At 44.0% G+C, this 27,375-nt stretch overlaps 1 protein-coding gene across 4 annotated transcripts in view; it reads left to right on the top strand.

Annotated features, from left to right (window-relative positions):
• The window catches only part of plch2a (phospholipase C, eta 2a), a 315,314-nt gene that overhangs the window by 249,113 nt on the left and 38,826 nt on the right, over window positions 1–27,375 (top strand). For 2 of the 4 annotated variants that reach the window (XM_069918570.1, XM_069918572.1), the window contains exons 8-15: window positions 7,421–7,579; window positions 10,364–10,408; window positions 18,482–18,574; window positions 19,605–19,705; window positions 20,724–20,821; window positions 21,613–21,798; window positions 24,593–24,700; window positions 26,684–26,808. In XM_069918570.1, the coding sequence (XP_069774671.1) occupies window positions 7,421–7,579; window positions 10,364–10,408; window positions 18,482–18,574; window positions 19,605–19,705; window positions 20,724–20,821; window positions 21,613–21,798; window positions 24,593–24,700; window positions 26,684–26,808 (915 nt within the window). The remainder of the gene's footprint in view (window positions 1–7,420; window positions 7,580–10,363; window positions 10,409–18,481; window positions 18,575–19,604; window positions 19,706–20,723; window positions 20,822–21,612; window positions 21,799–24,592; window positions 24,701–26,683; window positions 26,809–27,375) is intronic. The other 2 variants (XM_069918573.1, XM_069918571.1) reach the window with 2 other exon arrangements.

Genomic DNA, 27,375 nt, shown 5'->3' on the forward strand with positions numbered 1-27,375 from the left:
CAAGAAATTTGTGTCTTCTACTTTTACATACTGGGTCAGTTCATTTTGTCTTCTTCTCCTTCTGTCATTTTAGGTGGTGGAGGTCCGCGGTAGAACTTCTCTATTGTGTTCCATGTACAGTTCCCAAATTTGTTCGAATTCTGTGATGTTATTTCTTAAATTATATGTTATTTTTTTCCAATGGAATACATTTATTCATTTCTATGTACCATTGCTGTATATTCTCAGGCTATCTTCTAATTTCCAGGTTGACATAATACATTTTTTTGCTACAGCTAAGGCTATCATAACAAACCTTTTTTGTGCTCCATCCAAATCGAGTCCAAGTTCTTTACTTCTTATATTACTTAGAAGAAAGATCTCTGGATTTTTTGGTATGTAGCTTTTTGTGATTTTATTTAATACCTGGTTTAGATCTTCCCAAAACTTTTCCACTTTCTCACATGCCCAAATTGCATGTACTGTTGTTCCCGTTTCCTTCTTACAGCAAAAACATCTGTCTGATACTGTTGGGTCCCATTTATTTAACTTTTGGGGCGTGGTGTATAGCCTGTGTAACCAATTATATTGTATCATGCATAACCTCGTGTTTATTGTATTTCTCATAGTTCCGGAGCATAGCTTTTCCCATGTTTCATTCTTTATCTTTATGTTTAGATCTTGTTCCCATTTTTGTTTGGGTTTACAGCTTATTTCCTCCTTCTCTTTCTCTTGCAGTTTGATGTACATGTTTGTTATAAATCTTTTAATTATCATTGTGTCTGTAATCACATATTCAAAATTCCTTCCTTCTGGTAACCTCAGTCTGCTTCCCAATTTGTTCTTCAAGTAGATTTTCAGTTGGTGGTATGCAAACATTGTACCGTGAGTTATACCATATTTGTACTTCATTTGTTCAAAAGATAATAATTTATTTCCCGAAAAACAATTTTCTATTTTGATCCCTTTTCTCTCCCATTCTCTAAAGGAGAGGTTATCTATTGTGAAAGGGATTAGTTGATTTTGCGAAAATATTAATTTTGGTAGTTGATAATTTGTTTTACTCCTTTCTACGTGAATCTTCTTCCAAATGTTGAGCAGATGGTGCAGTACTGGTGAATTCCTATGTTGCACCAGCTTTTCATCCCACTTATATAGTATATGTTCAGGTACTTTCTCCCCTATTTTATCTAGCTCTAATCTGGTCCAATCTGGTTTTTCCCCTGTTTGATAAAAATCTGATAGGTATCTTAATTGTGCTGCTCTATAATAATTCTTAAAGTTTGGTAGATGTAAGCCCCCTTGTTTGTACCATTCAGTTCATTTATCTAGCACTATCCTCGGTTTCCCCCCCTTTCAATAAGAATTTCCTTATTATTTTCTTTAGCTCATTGAAGAATTTTTCAGTTAGGTGAATTGGTAACGATTGAAATAGGTATTGTATCCTTGGGAAGATATTCATTTTAATGCAATTTACCCTTCCTATCAGTAGTGGTAAGTCTTTCCAATGTTCTAAGTCGTCTTGTAATTTCTTCATTAATGGCTGATAATTTAGTTTGTATAGATAACATAACATAACATAACAATTACAGCACGGAAACAGGCCATTAGGCCCTTCTAGTCCGCACCGAACCAAACACCCCTTTCTAGTCCCACCTCCCTGCACAATGCCCATAACCCTCCATCTTCTTCTCATCCATATACCTGTCCAACCTTTTCTTAAATAATACAATTGACTCCACCGCCACTATTTCTCCCGGAAGCTCATTCCACACGGCTACCACTCTCTGAGTAAAGTAGTTCCCCCTCATGTTACCTCTAAACCTCTGCCCCTTAATTCTTAACTCATGTCCTCTTGTTTTAATCTTTCCTCCTCTTAACGGAAATAGTCTATCCACATCCACTCTGTCTATCCCTTTCATAATCTTAAATACTTCTATCAAATCCCCTCTCAACCTTCTACGCTCCAAAGAATAAAGACCTAATCTGTCCAATCTCTCCCTATACTCTAGATGCTTAAACCCAGGTAACATTCTGGTAAACCTTCTCTGCACTCTCTCCACTCTGTTTATATCCTTCCTATAATTAGGCGACAAGAACTGCACACAGAACTCCAAATTAGGCCGCACCAACGTCTTATACAATCGCAACATCACCTCCCAACTCCTATATTCCATGCAATGATTGATAAAGGCCAGCATACTAAAAGCCTTCTTCACCACCCTATTCACGTGAGTTTCTATCTTCAGGGAACGATGTACCGTTACTCCTAAATCTTTCTGCTCTTCTGTATTCATCAATGCTCTCCCATTTACCACGTATGTCCTATTCTGATTCTTCATACCAAAATGAAGCACCTCACACTTATCAGCATTAAATTCCATCTGCCATTTTTCAGCCCACTTTTCTAAGCAGCCCAAATCCCTCTGCAATCCTTGAAAACCTTCTTCATTATCCACTATTCCACCTATCTTAGTATCGTCTTCATATTTACTAATCCAATTCACCACCCCATCATCTAGATCATTAATGTATATAACGAACAACAATGGTGCCAATACAGATCCTTGAGGCACACCACTGGTCACCGGCCTCCAACCTGACAGACAATTATCCACTACCACTCTCTGGCCTCTCCCTTTCAGCCAATGTTCAATCCATTTGACTATCTCAAAATTTATACCTAAAGACTGCACCTTCCTAACTAACCTTCCATGTGGTACCTTATCGAAGGCCTTACTGAAGTCCATATAGACAACATCCACTGCGCTACCCTCATCCACATTCCTAGTCACCTCTTCAAAAAATTCAATCAGATTGGTCAAACATGACCTTCCTCCCACAAATCCATGTTGAGTGCTCCTGATCAGACCCTGTCTATCCAGATGTATATAAGTACTATCTCTAAGAATTTTCTCCATTAATTTACCTACCACAGACGTCAAACTTACAGGCCGAGAGTTTCCAGGCTTCCTCCTTGAACCCTTTTTAAATAACGGAACCACATGCGCAATGCGCCAATCCTCCGGCACTATCCCCATATCTAATGACATTTGGAAAATTACCGCCAGAGCCTCTGCTATTTCCTCCTTCATTTCTCTCAATGTCCTGGGGAAGATCCCGTCTGGTCCCGGAGACTTATCCACCTTTATATTCTTCAAAAGCCTTAAAACTACACCTTTTGTAATCTCTATATTCCCCATATTTACCCAATTTGCTTTTTTTATCTCACATCTCCCAATATCCTTCTCTTTAGTGAATACCGAAGAAAAGAAACTGTTCAATATCTCCCCCATTTCTCTAGGCTCCACACACAGTTTTCCGCTCTGATTCCCTAAGGGACCAATTTTGTCTCTAGCTTTCCTCTTACCATTAACATATTTGTAGAACTCTTTTGGATTAGTTTTCACCCTGCTTGCCATAGTTTCCTCGTACCTTCTTTTAGCTTTCCTAATTCCTCTCTTAAGATTCCTCTTACATTCAATGTATCTTTCAAACATCTCCTTAACTCCATGCTTCTTATATCTAATGTACGCCTCCCTTTTTCTTCGAACCAAGTTTCCAATATTCCTTGAAAACCACGGCTCTCTCAAACCTTTTGCCCCTCCTTTTAACCTAACAGGAACATAAAGCTTTTGCACTCTCAAAATCTGATCTTTAAAAGACTTCCATCTCTCTACTACATCCTGCCCATTAAACAAATTGTCTCAATGCACACCCTGCAAGTCCTTTCGCATCTCCTCAAATCTAGCTTTTCCCCAATCAAAAACCTCAACCCTTGGCCCTGACTTCTCTCTTTCCATAATGACATTGAAGCTGATGGCATTATGATCACTGGACCCGAAGTGCTCGCCAACACTAACCTCCGTCACTTGACCCATCCCATTTGCCAACAGTAGATCTAACACTGCTCCTTCTCTGGTCGGCACCTCTACATATTGTTGTAAAAAACTATCTTGCACACATTTCACAAACTCTAACCCATCCAGTCCTTTCACAGAATGTGTTTCCCAATCTATATGTGGAAAATTAAAATCTCCCATAATTACAACCCTGTGCTTATCACAAATATCTACTATCTCCCTACAGATTTGCTCCTCTAGGTCTCGGTCCCCTCCGGGTGGTCTATAATACACCCCTACAAGTGTAACCTCTCCTTTCCTACTCCTCAGTTCCACCCAAATAGCCTCCGTGGATGTGCCCTCTAATCTATCCTTCCTAGGCACCGCTTTAATATTTTCCCTGACAAGCAATGCAACCCCACCTCCTCTTGCCCCTCCGACTCTATCACACCTAAAACAACGAAACCCAGGGATATTCAGTTGCCAATCACATCCCTCCTGCAACCATGTCTCACATCATACTTCCAAGTATCAATCCACACTTTCAGCTCATCCACCTTTTTTACAATACTCCTGGCATTAAAATATATGAATTTAGATGGCCTAGATTATTATCTAGTTGTATACCTAGGTATCGAATTGCTTGTGTTTGCCATCTAAATTCCTTCTCGCACTGAGACTCTTTGAGGGCAGTGTTGGATTTTTGACCATTAGATTCAGTTTCAGAGCTAGCGATTGTGCTACGGGCATTCATCAAGGATTTCCCCAGTCTGGCCTTTAAACCTTCTTTGACTGCTGGCTGACAGAGTCCAACAGAGGGCGATCAACAAAGATGTTTATCAATCAGCAGTAGAGTCCCAGGACTGTCCTGTCACCCAGACTGGGCATTCAGTCGGAGTCTATTCTGTCAGTCCACGTGTAGTCAATACTAACCCAACCTTCCCCTGCTGATTTTACACCCTGCCTAATCTTCTGCACTGATCAGTGAAGGCTGGGAGTTGGGGGCACTGGGATTGATAAGCCAATGTCTTAAAACGGCATTCCACCTGATCCTGGCCTGGCTGCCTCTTCCCTTTCAAACAAGTAAACACTTGTGGACCTGTGAGGTCAGCTAATTAGGTTTGTGAGGTTTTCTTTCAATTAAAAGGACAAATCTAAAGATATGTTTCCACACCAACAGCAAGTTAACTGCTATTGTGACTAGATCAGAGATACACAAAAATAAGTTTACAAAGACAATGGCACACTGAAACATTTCCTGTCCAGATCACATGGTTCTCGGCCAAACTCAGTGCTCATCCCCATAATGGTAATTAAGTCTATTGACAATTTAGAGCAGTCGGAATTTTGTATCAAAATTAAAGGAATGTAGTATCTAATTATTGTTTAATGGGTTCCAACTTTTGACATTTATTATTTACTTGAATAAATTTTCAGTTGATTGCATTGCACTGAGATTACTTTAAAGATATAACAGTTCAAATGTAGTTTTACAGTACCTTGCTTCCATAACTGAGGCTGAAGACTAAATCCTGAAGTATGGGAATATTTGCTGGGGACTGTTGTAGTCTAACCTACAGGTTCAAGAGCCTGATACGTGGTTTGAGAAACTGTTCTTGAACCTAGAGGTACTGGTTTTCAAGGTTCTGTACCTTCTACCCAAAGGTAGCAATGATTGAGAAGAGATTGTGACCAGGGTGATGGGGGTCGTTGTGATGTTCACAGCCAACAAGGCAGTGCTTTATAAAGATGGGAGATGGAAGGGAGATCAGAGCCTGTGATCCTACTTGGATTTCTCATAGAGGGCCAAGCCTCCTTGCTTGAAAGCCACTAAACTGGCCTTCCTTGGTGAGTCTACTTCCTAGTTCATCCATGGTTTCTGAATGTGGAATACCTTTATGGTCTCCTTGGACACGCAGTCTTCTACACACACACGATGAAGTCTTGGCAATGGTAACATTGTTGAATATAAAGAGGAGATGATTGGACTCTTTCTTGTTGAGGATGGTCATTGCCTGGCACCTTTATGACACAAATGTTATTTGCCACTTATACAACCACATATGAACGTTGTGTTGGTCCTGCTGCTTATAGTCATGGAGTTGTGAATGGATTTGAATACTGCTATGACATCAGCAAAGGTCCCTACTTACATTCATGAAGCATTTGAAGATACTTGGGTCGAGGACACTGCCCTGAGGAACCTCAGGGCTGGAATAATTGGCTTCTGACACCCACTGCTGTCTTCCTTTGTGTGAGGTGTGACTCCAATCACAAGCAAGGACAATATCCGTGGACAGGAGCTGCCTCAGCCACAATGGCCACTGTAGTGTGCTGCTAGGTTTGTGCAGGCTGTGTTACCAGAGGACCACCAGCTGATGTGAAAAGGAAGGAGAAACAGAAAGGGGACTAGAATAAAGTAAAGAACTTGATGTGCTGCCAGCTGTGGTGCAGTTCGGTTTGCCTTCTCCAAGGAGTCATTTGACATTGGTGCCCTTCTGAAACAGTCAATGTCCCTGTAACAATAATCCTGGTACCTCAATGAAAAATTCTAAAAATAGAAATTCAAACACAACATTCAAACAGGGTCAATGTCAGCCTAATCACAAGAATATTATTGGATGAGGAAGCTGTCGCCACTGGCTGTTGGAACCAGCTCAAGCTGAGAGAAAATGTCAGGTCCATCCTGAGCTCAGTTTCATTGTATCTCTCACTGGGTGTTGGCTGCAGAAGACCAGGGGTGTGGTGGAAGGGGGCAAGCTTTGGAGGAGAGGTTGCACACAGTACCTTTGGGGAGGAAAAAATAACATACGTATAACGCTGTGGGCTGCTGTGATCTCCAACTGAACAGAACCAGCTTCAAGGGTAATCTTCAAAAAAAGTTGGATAAAGTACTTGATAAGGGAAATACCCCACAGTTTGGGGAAGCGGTAGTAATTACATAACTCTCTCCAACAGCCATCTTAGGAATAATGGACTGAATGTTCTTTATCCAGTAAGCCATGGAGAAGTGATTAGCGCTGTATTGTAAGATTTATTTTGTGGGGAAACCAATGGGAGTAAAGAGTTCAAGTGGTGTGAATGGAGGATTCTATCCACGATGATAACACAACGTTGAAATATAAGTGGTACCTCTGCCGCCACAAGCCCTCCTCCCTGCCCTGGGGCCTCTGTGGTTGCATTGGTTTGAGCTGAGCGTGCAGAGGCCAGCAGCATCATCAGCTGCGAGGGTGCTGGGCATAAGATTTAATCTGCCACTGGAACTCCAGTCTCTGGGTGGGGAACTGGTGCTCTGGACTTGGAAGGACATGGTTGAAGGAGGTGAAAGATCCCGTTATTCAGCCTATGTCCAGTATCCACCAGACCTGCATTTGCTGCAATGGCTCCTCTGTGCACAGACCTCATCAAACTGCATGTCCATACCATTCCACAATGTAGCTGTGGGACAAGAGTGCCACCAGAGTAGCAGTGATTTCACTCTTTCTTCTCTGTCTTCCCCACCCACCACTCCTCTCCTTTTACTTTCTCCCCATCTCAAACCCCCCCCCCAATCGCTCATGTGGCGCTAACAGGTCTGCCCCTGGTCTCTCCCTGAACAGGCTACGGCCAACAGGAAACACGTGGAGAGTGTAGCTAAAAAGAAGCTCGACTCATTGCTGAAGGAATCGAAAATCCGAGACCGGGAAGATCCCGACAGCTTCAGTGTAAATGCCATCCCTCAAGCGGCCAAAGTCTGTCAGAAGCCAGACTCGAAGAAGGTATGCTGCGTGCTGCGTAACCTCACTAATGATATATCGCCAGGTGCACTGAGATGGCATACCTTGCTGCTCAGGACAACTGCACTTCTGGCACGTTATTGGCTATAAAGTGCTTTGGGATGGGTCAGATGCTGAGCCCATAAATGGTGCTAAAGAAAAATAAGTGATTTCTTCCTACTCTTTTTATGAGATTCACACAGATAACAGAGCAATTCTCCCCTTGGAACATTAGATCTACTTGTCTCCACCTTGTGTAGATACTTACATTTAATGATTTTATAATCTTTCCATCTGTCGCAGTCTTGCTGCACACATTGGCAGGCACATACCAGATGGCAGCCCTTGTTATTAGATGCAAAACCACCTCAAAGTAAGTGCATGGTACTGACGCAGAGCCTGACCTTTGCACTTACCCTGATCCCATGAGTTTCATGCCTGGGTTGCATCCTCAAAGGGATAGGCTAATAGATAGTGTAACAGGCCACAGTTGAGCAATGCCACAGGTATGTTGGATTTTGTTTCTTGTTGGCAACTCCGAGTCTGTTTATTTGTATATTTTAATGTCTTTTAAATTCCAATGGACTCAGAGGATCAAAAAGCCATGATGCACCATTGTGATTGAGAACCTTTCCCACACACCATGTGGAAATAAGAAAGACATCCATCCCTGTATTGTTCTGTTTGGGAATAGTCAGACTGCAGCTTCACTGCACTTTCTTTCTGCTCCCTTAGCAGCCTGACAGTGCCAGCAGTGTCACAGTGCACCTCTAAGTGTCAGACAGTCACAGAGCATGGAAACAAGCCCTTCAGCTGAGAGTGTCTGTACCAAACCACCACCCAGCAAGCACTTGCCTGAACTAATCCCATTTTGTTCTCTCCACATTCCTATTAACTCCTTGCTGATCCTACCGCAGTCGCTATGCCCATCTACACACCAGAGACAATTTACAGTGTCCATTTACCCAATCAATCCACACACGTTTGGGATGAAACTGGAGCACCTGAAGAAAGCCTTCGAGGTCACGGGCCAAACAAGCAAACTTCACCTTGACAGCACTAGAGATCAAGATTGAACCCAGGTCACAGGAGCCGTGAAGTTGCAGCTGTACCAAACACACCTCTCCTCTCAAGTCTTGAGTGCTTTACAGTCAATAAAATGTCGACATTGTTATTATCTGGGAACCTTGCAAGTTAATCTGTGCACAGAAAAGTCCCACAGGCAACATTTTTTTTTAAAAAAATATTTTTCTCACTATGAACCATACTGACTAAATTACACACAAACATTTCCCTCTTGAATATACACAGTGTCATTTTCTCCCCTTTTTCCCCCTCCCTTCCCTCCCTCCTTCACCCACCCCCCTCCCCACCCACTCAACGTTCAACAAAGGAACCCACAGGCAACATTGATAACATATCTCGACTTCAGTCTTGAATAACCTGGCTCTAATCTTGTGGACATTTTACCTTATTTGCCCATCGTATGATCTTTTTTGAACTGTTGGAACTGTTTGAATCCTGCGCTTTATGAGTGCCTAATGAAGCTACAGTTTCAGTCACCAGAAACTCCAAGACTATCCGAAAGTAGAGAGCAGGCATTTACAAACACCATGGGCTCTAATTGAAAGGATAAGATCTGCAATTACAATTCAAATAATATGTTTTATTAAAACAGAAGTGAGTCTTTGACATAGCACGCCTTATTCTCCATTGTCTAGCTTAGTGTTCATAATAATTAAACTCAGCACACTTGGCCTGGGGAATTTTAGATTACAATTCCACGGTTTTTTAACAGTGCTGAATGCTTAATGTCAGAGAGTATCTGGCAAGAAGTGCCATACTTCTGGAAACTCTGCCCCATGACCCAGTGCTATGTCCTCCCTGCTCAATTAAACATCAGTGTTTTCTCACAATGCTGATAATCTTTATTGCTGATAAACAAAACTAAAGGTTTTTATTGAAATTTACTTTTAATGTCTCAGCAACTCATCTCCACCATGTTGTTAACAGTAGAGACTAATCTTTCATTCGAAGCCATCCTGGGGGTTGGAAGATGAAGGGACTAGCTCAGGATTCTGCTTCTTCCCCTATTTTGGGAGCCAGGAGCAGAAACAGAATACTTTGGTTCACTAACATAGACAAATCCCATTTGGATGTAGGTTAGGGATGGAGCGCTGGTCGAGTTCAGTTGCCTACAGTCTTTAGTGTTGCTTTGAGGACCTGTGAGATGTCTGTTTGTCTGTTGGTAAAAGGCCCAGTCCTAGCCAAAGGTAACTCCCGCATTACAAGAGACACAGTTTAGACAGACCTCTGTAAGCTAGATTTATCCTGGGAGGAGGATATTCACCTCATATTCCAATGCCGGTTAAAGTTGACCTATCCAGCCTCAGCCAGGATTCAGACCTTAGTCTGAGGTCCTACAACAGATGGAAGACTTTATAAATGTGCTGAGATTTCTGCCATTATCGTCCGATAAGCTGACAAGTCAAAGTGTAAGCAAAGCTCTGTATCAACCTGGCCCACGAGGAAGAATGACCTCCATTTCTGTTTGGGCTGTTGTAGGAAGACTCTACACTGTCCTGTCTAGTGTGTGTGATTAGTGATAGGCTCATTACTGCAGTTAGTGACTGCAGTCATTGCCATAAGGGCAGGCTATTTAACTACCTCCATCCAGCAATGCTTCCAAATCCTTCCCTGCCCTTGACTAGTAAAGTTCTATTAAGTATTAATTAAGCTGGCATTCATCACACCACTGCTCATTTGACTTTCTTTCCTTCTTCACAGCAGAAGAGAAGCTCCAGCTCTGTATCGACTGTAGAGAAGTCAACGGTAGGTAGATGGTTCCTTAAAGCATGCTCATTGACATGAGGATGGCATGCCAGTTGTTGAGATGACAAGAATTTACGCAGAATGTGCACCCAAGGATCTAGTCAGATGCCTAACTAGCCTGTACTCATGTTTCGGGGAGTGGGAACCAAGTGAATTTCAGGCATTAGGAACCAGGGTCCCAGTGAGTTTCAGAGAGTGGGAACTGGGTTCCCGGTGAATTTCAGGAGGTGGAATTTGGGGTCCCAGTGAGTTTCAAGGGATATGGGAATTGGAGTCTTGTTGAGTTTCAGGTCTGGGAGCCAGGATCCTGGTTAATTTCGGGTGTGGAAACTGGGAAGCGTACAGGAGGGAGATAGGTAATCTCGTTGCATGGTGTAATGGCAATGCTTGCCCTCAATGTTAGCAAAAACAAGGAGATGATTGTGGACTTCAGAAGGAAGCCAGGAGAACATGACCCAGTCCTCATCAAGGGCTCAGTCGTGGAGAGTGTCAAGAACTTCAAATTCCTGGGTGTCAACATCTCCAAGGATCTGTCCTGGAGCCTCCATGTTGATGCAATCACAAAGAAGGCTCGCCAACAGCTATACTTTGTGAGGGGTCTGAGGAGATTGGGTATGTCACTGAAGACTCATGTAAACTTTTACAGGTGTATCATGGAGAATATTCTGGCTGGTTGCATCACTGTCTGGTATGAAGGCGCCAACTCTCAGGACAAGAATAAACTCCAGAGAGTTGTTAACTCAGCCTGCGACATCACAGGCACCAGACTTCACTCTATCGAAGTGATGTACATAAGATGGTATCTTTAAAAAAGCAGCTTCAAATACCCCCACCACCCAGTCCATGCCCTCTTCACTCTGCTACCATCGGGGAAAGGGTACAGGAGCCTAAAGGCGAGCACTCAGTGGCACAAGGACAGCTTCTTCCCCGCAGCCATCAGATTCCTGAATAATCAATGAACCAAAGACATTGTCTTACTTTTCATACACTATAACATTTTTTATTTATAATAATATGAATGTTTGCTCTATGACACCGCCACAAAATACCAAATTTCATGACTTGTTCATAACATTAAAACCCTGATTCTGCTTCTGGGGTCCCAGTGTGGGAGGTGTGAGAAATGGGGTCCTGGTGAGTTTCAGGAGGTGTGGGAACTGGGGTCTTAGTGATGTTCAGAGGGTGTGAGAACCAGGGTCCTGATGAATTTCAGAGAATAGGAACTAAGGTCCTGGTGAGTATCAGGGTTGTTGGAATTGGGGTACCGGTGAGTTTTCAGGGAGTGTGGGGACCATCACTTCAGTGAGCCAGACACCAAACGGTTGGGTAGTTTTTTTCGTAGGTATCTGCTTCAGACAGACTGAGGCAGGGAGAGCTGCCCAGTCAGATTTTTTTCTTGATATTTCCCACTGGCTACATTAGTAAGATAGCGTTGAGTTTTCAAATGTCCCATTGGTGCAAAATATTCTTCTCATTTCTGCCTTTCTTTCCGGAAAGCTGCAATCGCTCAGTTCTGATGCCATGCTGCTAAATCTTGTCAGCACTTTCCCACTGCAGCCATGTCCTTTTAGAATCTGCAAGCAGGAAAAGTGCAACAAATGTAGCCTGATCCCTTGTGACAGGAGTCACTGGGAGGTCAGTCAGTGTGTAGGATTTCACCCTCTGATAGAAGGCTGAGTTCAATGAGATGACACCTCTGGATGTTTTGGCCAAACCCCATGAATGGGATCCAAGATGTGATGGAATTATTATGCACTCGGGACAAATGAGGAAAAAAATCATTTGGCACAGCTTTGCAGCATCCTGTACAGTGTCAAATGAAACCTATAAATAAACTTGCCTGCTACTTGCACACACTGATGGAGAGTAGTAATAAGGCATGTTGTGACTTTAACTCCAACCTCAGCTTATAGCCACTGGGCATCACTGTCTGTGACAGTCTGCAGGGAATAATTTATGGTGTTACCTGGACTATTCCAAACCCTGGAGACTGCAGGAAAGTGAAGTAGTCAATGAGGAGGCAGGTGGTCTTGATATTCCTTCAGCCCCCCCCCGCCCACCACAGTTGCTGTAGACTGAGTGACAGCAGGACCAACAGTGCCAAGTGGAAACAGTGAGAGTACAAAAGGAGTAAAGCACAGGAAAGGGAATTCAGCCCACTGGATCATGCACTCCTCATTTCTTTCATCTCACCTCATTTCTCACACAGGAAGCTTCTGCTTAACTACATCCATGCTATCCTCCTCAAGCACTCCAGCGTTTGTGTGTCCCTTCTCTGACTAAAGGCCTTCCAATTCTTCATCATTTTTAATGAGCTACTGACCTACAATTCTGGCTGCTTGCTGATGGAATATCTTCAATTGTCTAATCTACTGAACCCTTTGCAAATCCTGGAAGGTCTTGAAGGAGCAAGACCCCATCAACTCTGCCTTTACGGATAAGTTTAACTTTGCGATGTTGGGTTTCATTTCTTCTACACCTTCAGTATAATGTGGAGAGCCGACTGTAAAATGATCCACATTCCAGGCGAGAGACATTGGCCTTGTTCCAGCAGCTTCACCTTGCAGGTTATCTCATCGTCTATTCGCCCATTGAAGTTAGTTTCCAGAGTCCACACCACCACTGCCTTCATCTCCATTTCCATTGGATGCAGAAGAACCTCTTTGTTTTTAAAAATAGAACAGTGGTGAACCTGTAGACTCCTAAATCTCCACAAAGGGGTCCTAGTGAATGAAGCACAAAGGGTTGACTAGCAGGTGCAGAGAAGGTGAATCAAATGTTGTCCTTTTTAGCAAGGGATGTGGAGTATCAAAGTAAAAAGTCTTAAGGCAATGTAACAAGGTGCTATTGAGACCACACCTTGATTATTGTATATTATTTTGAATTCCATATTTAAAGATGGACTTGCATTGGAGACAGTGCAGAGAAGGGGGTGAGGGAGGGTTGAATTATGGAAAAAAGGGGTTAATGAATGAGTAGAAGCTGGGAAAGTTGGCCCAATGCTCATCAACGTTTAGAAGAATGAGAGGTTATACTCAAACACAAGATTCAAAGGCAAATTGAAAAGGTGGGTGCTGGGTTTTCACTCAATTACAAGCTCCCGTTTTAGTAAAATGGGATATCACTGTAAGGGATAGTATAGACAGGAGGAACTGAATAGTCACGGTTAAGATAATGTTTTACACAAGTACCATCACAAGTCATAGCCCAGCAACAATTTGATATATTAGAAGAACTGAGGGAAAGCTTGTCACAGTCTGTTCCAGATTCTTTCTTCTCTTTCTTTGGCTTGGCTTCGCGGACGAAGATTTATGGAGGGGTAAATGTCCACGTCAGCTGCAGGCTCGTTTGTGGCTGACAAGTCCAGTGCAGGACAGGCAGACACGGTTGCAGCGGTTGCAGGGGAAAATTGGTTGGTTGGGGTTGGGTGTTGGGTTTTTCCTCCTTCGTCTTTTGTCAGTGAGGTGGGCTCTGCGGTCTTCTTCAAAGGAGGTTGCTGCCCGCCGAACTGTGAGGCGCCAAGATGCACGGTTTGAGGCGATATCAGCCCACTGGCGGTGGTCAATGTGGCAGGCACCAAGAGATTTCTTTAGGCAGTCCTCGTACCTCTTCTTTGATGTACCTCTGACATGATGGCCAGTGGAGAGCTCGCCATATAACACGATCTTGGGGAGGCGATGGTCCTCCATTCTGGAGATGTGACCTACCCAGCGCAGTTGGATCTTCAACAGTGTGGATTCGATGCTGTCGGCCTCAGCCATCTCGAGTACTTCGATGTTAGGGATGGTACATTTGTAAAGACATTGTGGTTTTGCAAGGGAGAACTATTCTAACTGCTGAAGAAAAAACAGCTTTTTGAAGCAGCTCTTGTGGCCACCTATTTTGGGAATTCAGAGCAAAGGATGTTCTCTGAATGACTGGGCCATTTCAGTGGATTGCCCTGTGCCAGGAGGGTTTTTTGTGAAGCAAAGTGCTTCATATTGATTGTGACTAACAGAGAAGTTACTTGGAGAGACCAGTGCCAAGGTCTTGGAAGCTTTGTGGAGGCTACCCAGTTTTAGTCTTGCCTACAAAAGGACCAGGGGTGTTATAACCACAGCTCGTGTGGATGGACATTTCTTCAAAGGCAACACAAGAAGAATTCATGAGTCTGTAGCAGCGACAACTCCAGTCTTCCCACCAGTTCATCATTAATTCTGGACATGAAATTTCAAAGGCCTACACTTCAACTCTGAATGTGAAAGACTGAACTTTGAAGTAACTTTGTAGATTTTGGCTTGCACTTGGGTATCACACACCCACACACACACACACACACACACACACACACACACACACACACACACACACACACACACACACACATCACCTGCGCATAGTTGGGGATAGATTTTGTGTTAAGGATACTTTAAGATTAAGAAATAAAATTAGTGTTTTAAAATTAACACTGGTTTATTGTCTCTTGTTGCGCGTTACATGCAGTTCGTAACAGGACGTAGCTTCAGAAAAGGAGTTGCCCTTTAAGATGGAGCCTTTCCATGACTCATAAGTCTTTGGAGTTCCCTCCTCTTTAGAGCTGTCAGCAACAAAGTGAATAAATACATCCGCGGACAGATATTTAACCGTCAACGGGTTAGGGAAGAGAGCAGGACACTGCTCTACCAGCCATGCCCCCCCCCCCTCATTAAATGGTGGAACTCATGTTACACTCCATCTGCAAAGAGAGACCAGTCTGGGCCTCATTCTTCTTGAGAAAGAAACGATTTGATGCAGACTTTGAGAGAATTCACAAGGTTAATCATAGAGCAGATACTTTCATCAGTTGGGGGTCATAATTACAGGTCAGTCCCTAATCAAAAGCAATGAAGAATTAACCAGAAATATCTTTGGTTGAAATGGGGAATTGCTCTTGAGGTGGACAGCATGGAAGTGGTTACAAGGGAGCTTAAGGGGAAGAATAGAATGTTGTGCTGTTGTGATGAGATAGAGGGTGGATGGAATGTTGGACACTAGCTCTGACACATTCACTTCACCACCTACCCCCTACTCCCTGCTAACTCCCTTCCCTCTCATGCTTAGCGCCAGTCCACCTACTGCCAGCAGGATTAGGAGCGGTGATGAAGGAAGAGTCCACTGAGCTGCTCAGCTGCTGGTATTCCTCTCAATTCCCAATCAAAACCCATGGATTCAAGCCACCCGCTGGGGAAGGTTTCAGGACAGGATTCAGGCTGTGACTCCAGTGTCGTACTGAGGGTTGGCTGGACTGCCGCAGATCCTACTCTGTGGACAAGACCTTTAAATGAAGCCCAGTCTTAAATTTAAATTAAGACATACAACATGGTAACAGGCCCTTTTGGCCCACAAGTCCATGCCACCCAATTACCATACACCCAATTGACCTACAACTCTGGTACATTTTGAAGGTGGGGGATGAACTCCTTACAGACAACGCCAAATTCGAAACCCGGTTACTGGCACTGTAACAACATTGCACGAACTGCTACACTAATCGTGCCGCCCAGATGGATCAAAAGATCATTTGGTATTGCTTCAGAGTCTGTATTTCTGTGTCAATTGATGCCCACTCTCAACACATTTACAAAGGCAGATCTGAGAGGAAGGTCAGGTGATCCATACAGAGAGTATAGAAGCTTCCTCGACATTCCAATTATAGGTAGTGACAAATCTCCCACACCATTCTCATAAAGTGTAAAACAAATTTTTAAACATGAAATTCCTTGATATTTTTGAGCACAAAGTGCCCTGTGAGCCAGAGAGTGAGCGGTTTCACATGTTGCTGTTTCTGCGATCTCACTGTACATATGTTTCACTGCCACATTTCCCATACCACAACGACTGCATTTTCAGGCTGATCGAGACGCAATGATGTAATGTCAAGTATCACAGGAATGAAGCAAATGATCCTGTTGACCCTTCGCCCCACTCCAGTAATGAAAAAAAAATGAGTGACGGGCATCTGGGTCCAGTTACCAGCTGGCACTACACTGGCACCAGGGATGAGATGGAACTGTTTAGCTGGCACCACTCATCGCTGCCGTGCCTTTCCTCCGCTGAAACCTGCATTTTAGTTGTTTAATTATTGAGCCTACTGATCAAAGTCTACAGGTTGTAACCATGAAATATGACATTGGCTGTAATTTATTAGTTTTGTAATTCAATCAGTTTAAAATATTCAATCCATGCATTGAATAATAATCTCTTCCTCTCTCTGTCCTTTCTCCTTCTCCTTTCATCTTGCATGCCTTTCATCCTAAATGTGTTGCACTTTCTATATGTGTGTGTGTGCATGTCTCATTTTTTTGCTTTCCCCCTTTTATCCATGTTTCCGTTTCTATCTCTTTCTCTCTGTTTCTATATTTTTTTAACTCTATGCTGACCCCTCTCTTTGCTCTGGATTCTTTGTGACATCCTGAGGGCTGATGCTGTTCAGGGGAATGCATCAGTTTTTCATCCTATCCATTACCTTCAAGTGGCAAAGTTAAAAGAGTAGTTTCTTTCGCAGAGCTGCAGTTCTGCCTGCAGAATTTTGAATGTTGTTTTTACTCCATGTTTCAATACCTTCAAGTGGTGTTTTCATGGTCATTAGCAACTGGATAAATGAGGACTAACCAGGATAGTTTCAGATGTAGGTGTGGCTTCTTTTGTGAGATTTTAAGGTCTAAGACATTTAAGCTGCGAAACTGAATAGTTTCCTGAGACTTTTAAATTAATGAAAAGCTTCTCTGATGGGTTCCTTTTCTCACATTCTCGGTCAATCTCGCTTTCTCTCACACAGATGCATTACCTCTTTCTCTCACCCTCTCTCACTCTTCCCCTCCATGACTCTAAAGTTAGCATAAAAGCAGGCTCTTCAACCCACCTCATGACTAACCAAGGTGCCCGACTGATCTAGTCACTTTTGCCTGCATTTGGCCTCAATCACTCTAAACCATGTACCCATCCAAATATCTGTTAATTGTCATAATTGTATCAATCTCCATCACATTCCACCATTCCTCTCAGGTCCCCTTTATCTCTTTTCCCTCTGACACCATCGCCCTCTGGTTGTAAACTCCTCTACCCTGGAAGGAAAACTGTGAATATCTGCCCCTCATGATTTTACAGACGTTTATAACCTTTCAGCTCCATTGCTCCAGGAAAATAGTCCCATCTTGTCTAATCGCATCCTTCCTACAGCACGGCAAGCAGACCTGCATTCTACTCCGAGTGATCTCAGAAATATATTCTGATCTTTCACAACATTTTTAACATAACTTCCTGGCTCTTGTAGTAAATGCACTGACTGATAAAGGCAAGCCTGCCGCAAGTCTTCCCCACCATCCTGTCCAAATGTATCGCCACTTTCAGGAAACTTTGCACATACCCCCAAGGTCTCACTGTTCACGGTGCATGTGTTGCCCTCCTTTAACTTCTCAACATTGCATCACTTTGAACTTGTCAGAATCAAATTCCATTCTTTACCCAGGTGGACCAGATGCAGTTGTGACCTTGGACACCTTCTTCAGTGACCATCACACTACCAAGTTTCTACCTCCCAACAAAGGGCCAAGTCCAGAAATGTTGACTGCCTTTGGATGGTGCATAACCTGCTGAGATTCTCCAACACTTTTGTGTGCTGAACAATGTCAGTGTTGTCTGTAAATCAGGCATATCCATTCTCATCCAAATCATTAATATAAATGACAAATCAGGGATCCAGCACAACTGGCTGAGGCACACCACTGGCCACAGGCTTCCAAAAACAAACCTCCAAGACCAACCTCTGACTCCCATCACCAAGCCAATTTTGTACCCAATTGCTTAGCTCGCCCGGGTCCCATGTAACCTAACCTCTGGACCAGCCTACCATGAAGGACCTTGTCAAACACCTCGTTAAAGTCCACTAGGCTGAACCCTAACCCTAACTCTCGTCAATCCCCTTGGTGGGTGCTTCAAGAAACTGAATCAAATTCACGAAACATCATATCCCATGCACAGACTAGTTATTTGCTGACATGAACCTGTCTGCTTATCTCCATTCTGTTGATGCGGCTGACTCTCTTCTGCTGGCAGAGTAAAACTGACGATGGGACAGACTCTGGAGAAGATCCAATAACCAACAAGAGGCAAAGTCGCTCCTTCATTGGCAGCTTTTCCAAGCGCAAGGTCAGTGGGGTTGACTCTTTCAGGAACGTGCGGGAAAGTCTTGAGCTCGAAGTTTACTGGCTCTGCTGAGTCACCTGCGCAATTTCTGATGCTATGTAGCGAATCAATGAATGAAGTTCCAAAGGGACCTCTCCATTGTGGACTTGTTTGTACAGTAGGGGCCAGCTCTGGCTGAATGCAGAGCATTTTCCTTTCTGAGTAAGACATTGTGAGGAACAAGCTCCACTCTAGAGAAACGAGCTCATGATCCAGGCTGATGGCTATGTGCATTACTGAGGGAATGCCACGGTGTCAGAGTTAACATCCTTTAGATGCAATTAGTCTTAGCCCTCCCCACACAAATGGGTGTAAAAATATCCCACGTCACTATTTTGAAAAAGTGCGGGGAGTTCTCACCAGACTGGTGACACATCATCCTCAACCATCATCAGTTAAACAGACCACATGGCCATTGATGTGTGTGGGAAATTTACTCTGTCCTACAGTATTCAGAGATGGCATTTCAAAAGTCCTTCACTAATTATAAAGTACTTGAGGTGAAGGCAGGTGCAATGATGACAATTTTAATACATTTGAACAGGTGCGTGGGTAAACAAGGTTTAGAGCAGCCAGGGTCAACACATGGGGGGGGGGGGGTTGGCATTCACAGGCCATCATGTCCCCTACCCAAACACGAATGGCAATTTGTGCACCCCGCTTCGATTTGTTCTGATGTTGACTCAGAGCAGCCATTCTCAACGAGCACCCTGGTAACCACAGCACACCTTTCCTTTACACCAGTGGTTCTCAACTTTTTTCTTCCCACTCACATACCACTTTAAGTAATCCCTTACTAATCAAAGAGCACCTATGGCATAGGGATTACTTAAAGTGGTTCGTGAGTGGGAAGAAAAAAGTTGAGAAGCACTGCTTTAGAGTGTTGGATACCAATTCAGTAAGTTCGCCATATACTCCCACACCAGAACTATCAGAAACATTGTACTGTCAGAACGTATGGCTATTCAATCAGTGTTATCAATTCACATTGCAGAAAAAAGCTGTGAAGATGAAGAAGTCATCAAGCCTGGAAGATGATGAAGAAGATCATGAGCCTCAGACCACTGCTGGCCGAAGCATGGTGCACTACACGAGGTGAGCAATAGGGAGGGGGACTCAATAAAGCAGTGAGTTTGGCAGTGCCCAGAAGAATCTTCTAAGCAGGCAGAAGGATTGTCCAGTGGACAACAAACATTGGAGGAGGTGTACCATGACATGCGATTGGTTAGTCCTATCATCCACATTGGCCATTGACTCTGTCTCATTCAGAATGGAAAGTCCAGATCCAAGGGTAGCTTCTCTCACTCCAGTAACAATGATGTCACATGACAATTGCAGGGTCCATTCTGTTCATCTTCATTTCCCCCCCCCCCCCCTCCAACTTAATGTTCCCGAGTTGGAGCATTTAACTTTAAATTTAGACATACAGCATGTAAATAGGCCCTTTTGGTCCATGAGCCCATGCTGCCCAATTACACCCAATGACCTACAACCCCCGGTATATTTTGAATGGTGGGCGGAAACCAGAGCACCCAGTGGAAACCCACACAGACACGGAGAGAAAATGCAACTCCTTATAGACAGCACCAGATTCAAACCTCGATCACTGGTGCTGTAACAGTGTTGTGCTAACTGCTACACTAACCATGCCACCCCATTCATTCAAATTAAAGAGATAAAAACAGGGGAATGGCAAAGTTGATCCATCTCATAGAGTAGAGTGAATTGACTTCTGGAAGAATGTTCTGACACCAAATTTGGGATCAGTTATCTAAAAGGAATGTGGAAGAGTACAGTCCTTTTCTGAATCTATGTGTCGGGATGGACACAATGAGCTTTATCATTGGAGCTACCTTAAATTTTTTCAAGTCCTTAAATGTGCAAAGAATACTTTTGTTTGAATGTGGTATGTGGTCAACAGTGAAATGTGAAAGATGTATAAGCTCCTTTATAAAAGGCATTGTTTAGAGGGTGTTTAGATTCCTGCACTCTGGATATCCAAGGAGCTATTAACAAATGTTGTTTAGAGCTCTTAATTATCGGTCCCAACTTACATTAACTCCACCTGATTGATAAGGTGTAACTTTCTTTCAACCTCTCCTCCTTTCTCCAGGAGTGGCAGGCAGAAGAAGACCATGAAACTGTCCCGGGCCCTCTCGGACCTCGTTAAATACACAAAGTCTGTCGGCATGTACGATATCGACTCTGAAGGTGGGTGGTACAAAATGCATTGATTTATTAGTCCAGCTGTCTCCGTGAAAATATCTAATGGATTCAGTGATGTCTGGAGGGTGTGAGAACAGGGACAGCAAGGTAACACCAGAATTTGGGCCAGTCCATCCTTGGTCATGCAGTGGGCTCTGGGAGCAATATTAAAGCCCGGTGTATCCCCATGGCAATGGTGCTCAGACCGCACAGCTATCGGTAACCCCAACTCAGTCTGGGGGGGGGAAATAGCTGGGAGTGGTTGGCAATCAAGCCACTGAGCCCTGGTCTAGACAGATTAAGTTCAGTCAAAAAAACACAGGGTCAGTGGAGAAAACTGCAGGGCTGTAGGAAAGGGCAAAAGAGAGCAAGGGTGGGGTGTACAGTGTATAGTTGGGCTGGCAAAGGGATACTCTTCGTTGTTTGATTCCATGACAAATGTGAAACTGTTGTGTGACCATCTCGACTCTCGAACCATATCCCGACAGCCAATCCAATGGTGGTCACTATTGCTGATTGTGGAAGAGGTCTGAGGCGCAGAGATGGGTGGTTGAGAAGAGCAAGCCATTCCTGAGTGTACAGCCACTTTGAGTGTGCCGTGATTGCCTTTCTATTCATGGTTTGATAAAGGGCTCGGGCCCTTGATTTATTTATTTATTTTCCTCACTTTCTCTTTGCCTGTTGCTTGAATTCCAGATAACAGGGGTTTTACTGTATATTTTTACCTCCTATGGATGCTGCGAGACCTGCTGAGTTCCTCCGGCAACTCTGTGTTTTTACTTTTGTTTTCTCTTCAGCAGTTGTGAGCAGTTGGCAAGTCTCATCATTCAGCGAGGCGAAAACCCACCAGCTCCTGCAACAGAAGCCCCAGCAATTCCTCTGGGTGAACCAGCAGCAACTCTCCCGCATCTATCCATCCCCTTACAGGGTCGACTCCAGCAACTTCAACCCCCAGCCCTTCTGGAACGCAGGCTGCCAGCTCGGTAAGTAAACCACCCTTCTCCCCTGTACCCAAAGCTTCACCACATGGTAACACCTAAGCCAAATTTGAACTGGAGTATTCTGCTCTGTCAGTGCAAGATGGCATTGCCTGCTCTGCCACACTGATGCTTGTCAATGTTCTGCAATGACCTACGTCAGATGGGGCAGGCATTAAGATTCAGATCAGACAGGATCTCAATGAATGATAGACCCAGAATCAATGTGTGAAGGTCAACAATACTTCGATAACATTTGGGCATGGGCAGATCAGTGGCAAGGAACACAGGCATTACATGGGCTGCTACAAGAGGGCATTTAACACAAAGACACAGGGTGCTCCTAACAAGTCTGCCCTGCCATTCTATCATTTTCCCACTCAGCCACACTGTCTGGCCTTCTCCCCATAGCCATTGATGCCATGGCTAATCAAGAACCAATATTAAATATCAAGAATCTGCCTTAAATACACCCAATGACCTGGCCTCCATAAATGCCTGTGGCAGCAAGTTCCACAGAATTACCACTCTCGAGCTGAAGAAATTACAATGCATCTTTGTTTTAAATGGGCACCCTTCAATCCTAAAGTTGTGCCCTCTTGTCCTAGACTCTCCCACCATGGGCAACAGTCTTTCTACATCTACTCTGTCCACAATTTGAAATGTTTCAATGAGATTCCCCGTCATTTTCCTTAACTTTGATGCCATGGCTAATCAAGAACCTATCAATCTCTCCCTTAAATACACCCAATGACTTGACCCACCCTGGACATTCAATTTCATTATCATTGCCTCTCCCCCAATATAAACATCTTCCGGGTTAGCAAAAACTCAGCTGGCCCAGCTACATGCCCTCTGTGAGCAGAGGGAAAGGGGTATCCTCCAGAAAAGGAATAATCTCCTGGCACCTCGAAGCCTTTCTCCAGTCCACCAGGCACAAGTGAGGAGCTGATGGAATACTCTCCACTTCCTTGAACACTCACTCCCTCCACCTCCTCCACTCAGAAGCTGCAGCACCATAGACATATTCTTTTTTTCTTTGGCTTGGCTTCGCGGACGAAGATTTATGGAGGGGGTAAAAAGTCCACGTCAGCTGCAGGCTCGTTTGTGGCTGACAAGTCCGATGCGGGACAGGCAGACACGATTGCAGCGGTTGCAGGGGAAAATTGGTTGGTTGGGGTTGGGTGTTGGGTTTTTCCTCCTTTGCCTTTTGTCAGTGAGGTGGGCTCTGCGGTCTTCTTCAAAGGAGGTTGCTGCCCGCCAAACTGTGAGGCGCCAAGATGCACGGTTTGAGGCGTTATCAGCCCACTGGCGGTGGTCAATGTGGCAGGCACCAAGAGATTTCTTTAGGCAGTCCTTGTACCTTTTCTTTGGTGCACCTCTGTCACGGTGGCCAGTGGAGAGCTCGCCATATAACACGATCTTGGGAAGGCGATGGTCCTCCATTCTGGAGACGTGACCCATCCAGCGCAGCTGGATCTTCAGCAGCGTGGACTCGATGCTGTCGACCTCTGCCATCTCGAGTACTTCGACGTTAGGGATGTAAGCGCTCCAATGGATGTTGAGGATGGAGCGGAGACAACGCTGGTGGAAGCGTTCTAGGAGCCGTAGGTGGTGCTGGTAGAGGACCCATGATTCGGAGCCGAACAGGAGTGTGGGTATGACAACGGCTCTGTATACGCTTATCTTTGTGAGGTTTTTCAGTTGGTTGTTTTTCCAGACTCTTTTGTGTAGTCTTCCAAAGGCACTATTTGCCTTGGCGAGTCTGTTGTCTATCTCATTGTCGATCCTTGCATCTGATGAAATGGTGCAGCCGAGATAGGTAAACTGGTTGACCGTTTTGAGTTTTGTGTGCCCGATGGAGATGTGGGGGGGCTGGTAATCATGGTGGGGAGCTGGCTGATGGAGGACCTCAGTTTTCTTCAGGCTGACTTCCAGGCCAAACATTTTGGCAGTTTCCGCAAAGCAGGACGTCAAGCGCTGAAGAGCTGGCTCTGAATGGGCAACTAAAGCGGCATCGTCTGCAAAGAGTAGTTCACGGACAAGTTTCTCTTGTGTCTTGGTGTGAGCTTGCAGGCGCCTCAGATTGAAGATATTACTCTCCAGTTATTTGCCTTAGCACTTCTACATCTAAGAAGGACAAAGGCTTCAGGTGTCCGGGAGCCTGACTGCCTTGTAGTGTTCTGTCCAAGTCAACACAATGCTGATTTGTCAATGCTTCACCTGTTCTTCATTGTCACTGGTCTAGATCCGGAAACGCCCTATCAGCAGCACCATGGGAGAATCTTTGCCAGTAAATCAGTAGATTCTCATAAAGGAGACCCACTACCACTTACGCTCGCTGCAGGCAATACCAGATCTGAGTGCAATACTCTGATCCCAGACCATGAGCAAATAACAAAGCAATCTCCTCCTGTCCCTGAGATTGGTGCTGGTGTGGGAGATTGATTTTAGGAGAAAAGTACAACCACTGAATTAAATGTGTCCTAAGTCTTAGCAACTGATGAATCAATTGTATTCATGAGAGATAGGATCCACTTGCCTGCAAGGGAGCGGCATCATGCAGTCACAGTTAGAGTAAGCATTTCTCTGAACGTCAGCAGACAGTACTCTCTCTTTGTGTCGGGATTTCACTTCACCTTCAGTGGAGCATTGGGAGTGTAGAGTATAAATGATAATACTTTTAGTGGGTTGAATGTTTAGAAGGTTGTTAATGTACATAAACAGGCTCATTTTTTCTTTCTCTCTCGATCTCTCTTTCTCTCCTCCTCTGTCTCTCTCTCTCTCTCTCTTTCTCCAGTTGCATTGAACTACCAGTCTGAAGGAAGAGTTCTACAACTTAACCGAGCCAAGTTTAACTCCAATGGAAACTGTGGCTATGTTCTCAAACCCAAATGTATGACTCGAGGTAAGGAAGAATAAACTCATGTATTTGTGGGGCAGGGTGGGGTGTGTGTGTGTTCACGGGAGTGCACACTTTGGCATACTAACACTCAGCTCTGACCTTTCACCTCTGATACTATCATATGGATCTGCCCCATCATTGTATGGCAGAAGGGTGGTCCTTAGTTATTGGTGAGAGCCTTTTTCCTTTACACCAGATCTCCATTCTAGTAGGATAAAAATCTCTTCTCCAAATAAGGATGTTGGTGGTGGGGGTGGGGGGGAAAGGGAGATATGTGGTAGACATCACCCTGACCAGCTTTTAAAGGACATATCATCAGTAACTTACAGCAACTCCTGCATTCATTTGATAGTGTCTGGGAAACACCATACCGCAGCTTAGGACTCCCTTGTGTTAAGTCATTTCTTTACCGTAAGGCTTGCACAGTCCACTGGTCAACGTACTTGCCCCAATCCATCTCGCCCTGGCAACCTGACCTTAGACCCTTCATTTCCTTTGTGTGACTATGAGATTCATATTGCATTCTAAGGAGCTCACTGCATTAGGGTATATCACATTCCCACTCTCCTGGGATGATTATTTCTGTTTGATATTTAAGGATCCTGGTTTCGACCTTTACTGTTGCTGGGCGTGGTTTTTGTACCTAAGTTATTGGGCAGCAAATACCACAGCAGACCAATGCGTGATCACTTGGGACAGACTGAACTCATCTATCTATTCCTCCCTTCAGTTTAAACCTGTACAACAGCCAGTTGTTGGGTCGGTATAATTATCCATTCCACTCAAATATGATGTCGACCATTGGACCAATCTTTCACCATGACTGTGTTGACATTTCACACTGATGGTGAAGATGTTGGTGCTGGCATTGGGGACAGTTGTGAATCTACATCCCAGCTCAGTGAAGAAAGAGGTCGATGGAAGCACGAGAGCATATGCATTATCATCTCTGTGTCAGCCGCCTGATCGTCATGGCCATCGAAAGCCGAATTTTCTGGTGTTGAACACCCCCCACCTGTCCCACCATCCCAAGTGTGAAGAAACAAAGGGGACAACAACAGACACAGCTAGGATAGTGTCCAAAGTATCCTGTGTCCTGCACTAAATCTTCCCCCCACTGAACCCTAGTATCCCCTCCCCCCTCTGAACCCATCATTTGTCTCACCCCCACTGAGCCCATCACCAAATTGTCCAATGACTGGTCCCTTCACCAGCATTTCCCTCTCTTGTAGACGTCACCAACATGTTCCCAATGTAATAAGTATATAATGTGTACATCCAGAGTGTCCTTCCCCAATATGTTTCACGATGCTGTATCCTTCAACAACATCCTCCCCTAATGATGCCCATATGCATTGTATCCACAACAAGGTCCTTGTCTAATGCTCCTTATCTGTTAAACATATTTTTTGCTTTGCCCTTTGTTCGCCAATGTGGGCCACTGTGATCATAATATTATTGATATTCTGTCCACCTTGCCTTACTTCTGCTTCAATGTGTCCTATTGCTGATTTGCTCCCTTGGCCTTCATTAGATCTTATTTATCAATGCCTTGATTTAAAGATTGTCATTCTTGAACTTGATTCATATCTGAGCTTTACTGAACCTCCTCTCAGTTATCTCCTTCAGCCACACAAGCTGGGTGATCTCTGCCGTCCTCCAACTCTACCCCTTTGCAAGTCCCATTTACCACTATTCCTGCAGACCCTGGTCCCTGCCGTTTCCTCTCAGTTTCTTCACCTATGCACTCCACTCGCCCTGTCTGCGAATCATGCCTTCAAACCTACTTCAGGGCTCTTGAGAGCAGGGGATCAGCCACTGCTCATCACACAGTTCTTTGGCAGACTGATCTACACCTCTGTGAATTCCTGAGGACATTTTATTGCATCACGGGAGTTGTTTCTGGAGTGTGGAGAAGGTTTGTTTTCATTCAGATGACTTTTCACATGCTGCACCTCTCTCTACTAAAGGATTGCTTTCTTGCAGGTACCTTTAATGCAACAGCAGATGATTTGTTATCTGGACAGATAAAGAAACAATTGGTCCTGAGAATCATCAGCGGCCAACAGCTTCCAAAACCCAAAGATTCAATGTTGGGCGACAGAGGAGAGGTCAGTGAATACTTGGTGATTAGATTTATAGAGTCAGCACAGAAACGGTCCTTTGGCCCACCTGTCCATCGTACCCATCTATACCATTCCCTATACAGGGATACCTGGTATAACATGATTAATACGTTCCAAGCAAGTTCAGTGTTATAGAAAACTGCACTGTTCAAAGCATTATTACAATGCACTTCAATGTAATACCAAGAACTCTAAAGCAAACATGTGGATAAAATATTTAAAAGGGATATATAAAACTGAAAAATGACATATCTTTATTGGCAATAAGTGTTTAAGAAAATATTTGTCTAATGCTATTTGCGATCTTTAGTCTTTTTTACATCATGCATCTTTATAACAGCAAATAGCATTTTGTAATTCTTGCCGAACTCTAATGCTCCTATTGATGATCAATTCTACATCCTTAAGGTAATTGCAAGCTCTGTTGGTTTTTCCAATAAATCTGGCACTTGATTAACATCTTCATTTTGCGGCTCATCTTTATATAAACATTGTTGATCCATTTCAATGAGAGTTTCATCATCAAGTTCACGTTGTCACAGCCCAAAGGTG

The sequence above is a fragment of the Narcine bancroftii genome, chromosome 2 (genome assembly GCF_036971445.1).
Source record: "Narcine bancroftii isolate sNarBan1 chromosome 2, sNarBan1.hap1, whole genome shotgun sequence".
Taxonomy (NCBI): Eukaryota; Metazoa; Chordata; class Chondrichthyes; order Torpediniformes; family Narcinidae; genus Narcine; species Narcine bancroftii.